The sequence below is a fragment of the Monodon monoceros genome, unplaced genomic scaffold (genome assembly GCF_005190385.1).
Source record: "Monodon monoceros isolate NGI ecotype Baffin Bay Population unplaced genomic scaffold, NGI_Narwhal_1 Super_Scaffold_14, whole genome shotgun sequence".
Taxonomy (NCBI): domain Eukaryota; kingdom Metazoa; phylum Chordata; class Mammalia; order Artiodactyla; family Monodontidae; genus Monodon; species Monodon monoceros.
In genome coordinates this window covers 59,339,816-59,345,949 of record NW_021703770.1, presented here as the reverse complement: position 1 = coordinate 59,345,949, position 6,134 = coordinate 59,339,816, and the positions used below count along the sequence as shown (strand labels likewise).

The 6,134-nt window shown below is 51.9% G+C and overlaps 1 protein-coding gene across 1 annotated transcript in view; it reads right to left on the bottom strand.

Moving 5' to 3' along the window:
- The window catches only part of SBSPON (somatomedin B and thrombospondin type 1 domain containing), a 27,294-nt gene extending 21,587 nt beyond the window's left edge, over positions 1-5,707 (bottom strand). The window contains exon 1 of the mRNA XM_029222958.1: positions 5,430-5,707. Within this exon, the coding sequence (XP_029078791.1) occupies positions 5,430-5,643 (214 nt within the window). The 5' untranslated portion in view covers positions 5,644-5,707. The remainder of the gene's footprint in view (positions 1-5,429) is intronic.
- Between the last annotated feature and the right edge of the window lie 427 nt (positions 5,708-6,134).

Genomic DNA, 6,134 nt, shown 5'->3' with positions numbered 1-6,134 from the left:
ACACACACACACACACACACACACACACACACACACACACACACACACGGCAGCAAACTGAGCTGAAAGCCAGGCTCCTTCACTTCCTAAGTATAGTCTGGATTATTTCTTCTTAATGTAAGGCCTTGCTTACCTTCGTGTAGCCTCACCTTGGTTAATCACAGACACTCAAGCCTTCCTCTTTGCAATCTGGCCCTGCCGGCCTGGCTCTTTGCCACCTAAAAGTTGAAGGCCACCCACGATCAAGCGCTTTCTCCCTCACATTGTTAAGTTCTAATCAGGTCTAGTTGTTATCATTCCTAAGGAAATATTCTTTTCACACTTTACCCGCAGCAGTACCATTGATGCGTAACTTGTTTCTCGACAATCTATGGAGGAAAAATAAAACCGTCCCTTTATACACACACACACACACGCACACACACATCTCATGGTGACACAGTTTTAACTGTATGTCATCTGCCTTTTTCCCTCTCCTTATGTATGTGTACCCTTTCCCAGGAACCCTGTCACAACTTCTCTGAAAGACGAATGAGAGCATAAATATTGCCCAAGTGCCTATGGACCCCCTCAAAAAGCACCAATAAAATGATCAAGTATTTGTTTCCTCTTGCAGAAACTTATGTTATCTGGCCCCTGGTAGGTTGTTTCGTTTTTTTTTTCTTTTGAGACATTAACTGGACAAGTTTATGAAATGGTAACAAGATAGTGACATGAACTGTCACCTTAGAAAAACAGAATTTTAGACCCCATGCAAGCCTGGGGGAAAAAAGGGAATCAAAATAAAAAAGATAATGATGCTTTTTCTGGGTAGTAAGTTTCCAGGTAAATTCTTTTGTGCATTTCTACACTTTCTGCAACAAACATATATTTTGTGATCAGGAAGGAAATTTTTTTTTTTTTGGCCGTGCCGGGTGGCTTGCAGGATCTTAGTTCTCCAACCAGGGATTGATCCCACGCCCTCCGCAGTGAAAGCGCAGAGTCCTAACCACTGGACCACCAGGGAATTCCCAGAAAATGTTATTTTTAAAAAGGACATGTGGATATGCCTCAGATGGCACTGCCCTCTGAAGTCACAGTTAACATCCTCCAGGTGGAAACCAGTGGTCATATTTTTTTGGACAAATATTTGTAAACAACACTGCGATAGCTCTTAGGGGATTGCAAAGAGGAGTGGGACACATTTTTTCACCCTTGAGGGGCATAGTTGATGGAGAAAGAAGACTCACTCACTTTACCAGTATTTATATGGAGCCTACCCGCAAAGTCCACAGCTTCTCATAAAGGCTAGTTTCTCCGAGGCAGTGAAAACGTAATGTTTAAACGTGTGGGCTCTGGACCCAGAGCTCCTGGGTTCAAATCTCACTTCATCACTTATTAGCTGTGTGACTTTGGACACACTATTTGACCTTTCTGTGCTCTGGTTGCCTCGTCCATAAAGTGAGATCAAAATGAAGAATACTTGGGTGGGTTGTGAGACCTAAGGAACTGAGAGCTGGGAGGTACCTGGAGAGCATGGCCAGTTGGTTTCTTGGATTCCCCATAAATCTAGGAGAAGACACTGGGCTATAGAGGTGACTCAATTTTTGTCCTGCTCCACTTGGGTTAATGATTACTCTGTCCTTAAGTTGCTCATCCAAGATCCAATGCAACCTACTGCTTCTACGGTCTTAGAATGCAGACTCCACGGACCCATCTGATGAGTTAGAGACTGCGTGTTATGAGCCTGATAAGCAAGCCTTCCAGGAAGTTCTTCAGGGCAGGGTAACTCAGACCTGTCCCCTCCTCAGTCTCTCCCCATCCCTGATCAGGCTCAGCCAGTGGAGAATTCTCTATCCTTTATCGTCTGGGGGGTGGGGGGTGGTTATGAAGATACGTTATTGGTGTTGAAACCCATACCATCAACATAATTAGATTTTTCTGAGATGATTAATTTCAGAATTGACTTTTTTGGGCAGTTTAGTAATTCTTCAGATTCAACTTATTTTTATATTTTACTGAGTAAGAAAATAACTTTCAGACTTCCCTGGCGGCGCGGTGGTTAAGAATCCACCTGCCAATGCAAGGGACACAGGTTCGAGCCTTGGTCCGGGAAGATCCCACATGCCGCGGAGCAACTAAGCCCGTGCGCCACAACTACTGAGCCTGCGCTCTAGAGCCTGCGAGCCACAACTACTGAGCCCGCGTGCCACAACTACTGAAGCCCGTGTGCCTAGAGCCCGCGCTCTGCAACAAGAGAAGCTGCCGGCGATGAGAAGCCCGCACACCACAACGAAGACCCAGCGCAGCCAAAACTAAATAAATTTTAAAAAACAACAACTTTCTATTTAGGAAAAAAAAAAGTTCCAGTACGGTCATCTCTTAGCCACACCAAAAAATAATGTGTCTCTCAAGATGAAAAAATCAGAAGCGCTAGAAGTAAGTTCCACTGACACAGTTACATTTTTCATTCACGTTTAATGTCATTTCAGTCAAAACTGCTTCGGGCAGCATCAATAGTTAACCTAACATTAGGTAAGAAGGAAGTGGATTCTAAGAGGCCGAATGGCTCTATGTACATAGAGTAACTGGAGGCTCTGCGCCGCTGCACCTTATCTGGTATGATCAATTACAGCTATGAGTTGCCACAGATGAGGCAGATGGCAACTTGAAAGCAGGCAGCGTGGGTTCAGATCTCACTCTGCTGCCCACCTGTGGTAACGCTGTGACAGGAGAGCCCTCTGAAAGCCCCAGCTCCTGCGGGCTGGAAAACGTTAATAATGCAGGCCCACCTCCCCTTTCCCCAGATCCCCAAGTCAGCACAGTTGTGATGCTGGTCCAGGGCTGAGGAGACGCAGCATCTCGGCTGTGTCCTGCCCTGCACTCTCGCCCTCAGCTCTGAGGACAGAGCAGGCTTGGGCTCGCCAAGTGGGCCACCTTCCAATTGTCTCTATTTTCTTACTGCCTTGCCGCAAAACTCCAGGCACAGAGAATCTACCAACGAGGCGCCTTTTCCATCCCGAGTCTGCTTTCTGCCTAGACCTGCAAGAGCCTCTCTTAACTCCCTGGGGAAGGGCATTTAAGGCTCCTGAAAATGCTCCTTTAAAAATCCTAGCAGGGGGCTTCCCTGGTGGGGCAGTGGTTGAGGGTCCGCCTGCCGATGCAGGGGACACAGGTTCGTGCCCCGGTCCAGGAAGATCCCACATGCCGCGGAGCAGCTGGGCCCGTGAGCCATGGCCGCTGAGCCTGCGTGTCCGGAGCCTGTGCTCCGCAACGGGAGAGGCCACAACAGTGAGAGGCCCATGTACCACAAAAAAAAAAAAAAAAAAAAAAAAATCCTAGCAGGCACCATTTCCTTTTCTGGCTTGGGCTTCTCTGCCCACAGCTCACAGCCTCCTCCTAGCCACAAAGGTCCTGGGATTTCTTTCTGAGTTCCCCCGGAGATGGTAAGGTCTTCTCTCTTCTGCCATTACTTCCCCAATAAATCCTCAGTCCGAAATGATAGGCTCTTTGTTTTAATATCTCTGGACTGAAAATGAGGGTTTAATTTTTGACCAAATAGAGACTTGGAGGATTCTGCAACTCCTCATAGCGCTGTTAGGGCACACGAAAAAGCCAGTTTTCCTCCTGACACTCGCCTGTCTAGCGGTGTTCACTGTCTGTCTTGCTCCCCAGGTGAGCCTCAGGGCCTAGCCTAGCGCTGTCACAAAACGCTGACGCCCACAGGGAACACTGAACAGTCATGAGATGCTTTCCTCTTAGAACCCCCCTTCCCCTTCTAGAGGCGTCTCCCTCATTCTCTGGGACCAGGCTTCCTCTGGGAAGTCTTCCTTGAATTCCTCTGATCTGAGTTTTTCCTCTCTGGCTTCCCGGATCCATTATTTTGGCACTTAGCATATTGCAAATGGTTTTGTGTGTGTTTCCCTGCTCCGCTCTGAACTTCCAGGGGGCAGAGATTGTGTCTTCATTGTTTTTGTATTGCTGTGCTTACCACAGACTGGGGCCCATTATCTGAACTGCAGGAATTCTGTATTTACCTTTAAAATGTAGGCAGATCCCTTGAGAGAAAAGATTAGTGAGAGAGGCTGCCATGGTGGAAAGGTTTGAGTGATCCAGGTAACTGAGGCAAACAGGAGTTTAGGGAGGATTCTGTGGGGAGGGAACAGGGGACGCCTGGACCAAGGGTACTACATTCCCTAAGTAACTGACTCTTCACCTTACTTTAGTAGTAAAGTATCCTGGCCTTGGAGCAGAAGAGGGAAAGAAGCTTATCAAAAAGATCAATATTCTCAGGTAAATCATTAGCTTTCAATCAAGATTTTAAAAATCTTAATGTTTTTCAACTGTGTTCTTTCAGCAGCAGGCCTGGGTGACCGTCCTGCGGTGGGCTGGTGGCCTCTCCCAGCAGAAAAGAGGCAGAAGGGGTGCTAGACTCCACCAGGCATCCGGTTTGCAGGGAAATGACACAGCCCTGCAGGATACCGGGAAGATGCTGAAGGTCCCACAACGCTGGGCTCCTTGAGGTCAAACCCTAATGTATGTGTGGCTTTTGGGGTGATGTGATTATCAGGGATCAGGGCTACTTTTATTTCCAGAGCTGGCTTTTCTCAGGTACGCCTTGTTTCTCAGGACTGTACTCACCATGTCTTCCTTTACCTTTTAATTTAATTAAATCAGCATTTGTTGAGCCTATACCAGGGGCTGTGATATTGTGGGAGATTTAAAGATGAAAAAGATTGACCCTAAAGGAAAACCGGCAAGATTAAAACATACTAGGAACTTTGAGATAAAAATCTTTATCATGCTATATGGATAAAATTGAATTCAACGAATATATGGAACACCTCCTAGGAGGAAGGGGCTGTGCTACACGCTGGAGTGCAGGTGAGGACAACTGTGGTCCTCCAGGAACTTGTTCTTCAGAAGAAAGTACCCTCCCAAGACAAGACCTTGGCGCCAAGTGGGATAATTACACGCCCCCCCCCATCACCCCTCTCCAGGGTTAACAGATTGCACGCGGCGGAACCAGCACAGGGGCGTGCCTCTGGGACCTGTCAGCGCCATCTCTCCAGGTGGGAGGTGGCCCTACCAAGCCGCAGCTCCCAGGCGGAGGGATTCATTCGGCCGAGGTGGCCAGCGCCCTTCCAGACAACAGGGCTCCAGCCCCTTCCACCCAGGCTCTGGTGGGAAGGGGGGCATTGGAGCCGTAGGTCTAGATGGAAAGGACGGGGAGACCCCGAGATGGAGGGGGCTGGGGACCCTAGGATGGAGAGTCTGGGGTGCACCTAGAGAGGGGGGTGCTAGAGGACCCTGCATGGAGGCATTCGGGGTGGGCCGGGATAGACGGCACCGGGACACCTGGCTGTCGGGCTGCGGTCCCTGCCGTGGGACCCTGTGCCCCTCCGCTGCGGGCGAACGGCCAGTTGCCCACCCTCGGGCCCGCCACCTACCTGGGCACGCCCTGGCGTAGTCGAAGCAGCAGTCCCCGGTGAGGCGGCAGGCTTGGTCGCAGAAGCACGTCCCGTAGACCCTGTCCTGCCTCCAGCCGTGGGCGAAGCAGGCGGGGTCCCGGCCGGGGCAGCAGCGCCCCGCGTCGGCGCAACCGGCCAGGGTCCCGGGCCACAGCCGCGCCAGCGCGCACAGCGCCATCCACAGGGTCCTCATGGCACGCGCTCCGCACACCTTCGGGGCGAGCGCTGGGCTTCTCGGAGAGCGCCGGCCCCGGAGCAGCCGGGCCTGGCCCTGCCCCGCGCCGGCCCCCGCCCTTCCCGCCGCCCCTCCCCAGCCCTGGCGGCGCGCCCGTCCTGAGCCGGGCGGGGAGGGCGCCTCACACCAGGGCGCCCGCGATCGACGCTCCGGGCCCCGGCCCCCTCCCCGCGGCGAGACCCGCCAGGAGGCAGCGGAAGAGCAGGTGCTCTGGGATCCCAGCGGCCCAGCGAGGTGCCGGGCCCCCAGCAGCCCCGTCAGGGCGGCCACCACATCTCCTGGTTCCCAACTCTGCTTCCTGACGTCTGCGGACACGTTAGCCCGCGGGGCACTTTGACTCCAAGGCCAAGAGCCGAATAGCGCTTGATGTGCCCGTGCGGGGCTCAGCCGCACCGTGCGCGCGGGTCACCCAGGCTTCGCCCAGGAAACCCACGCTGCGCTTTTCCCGG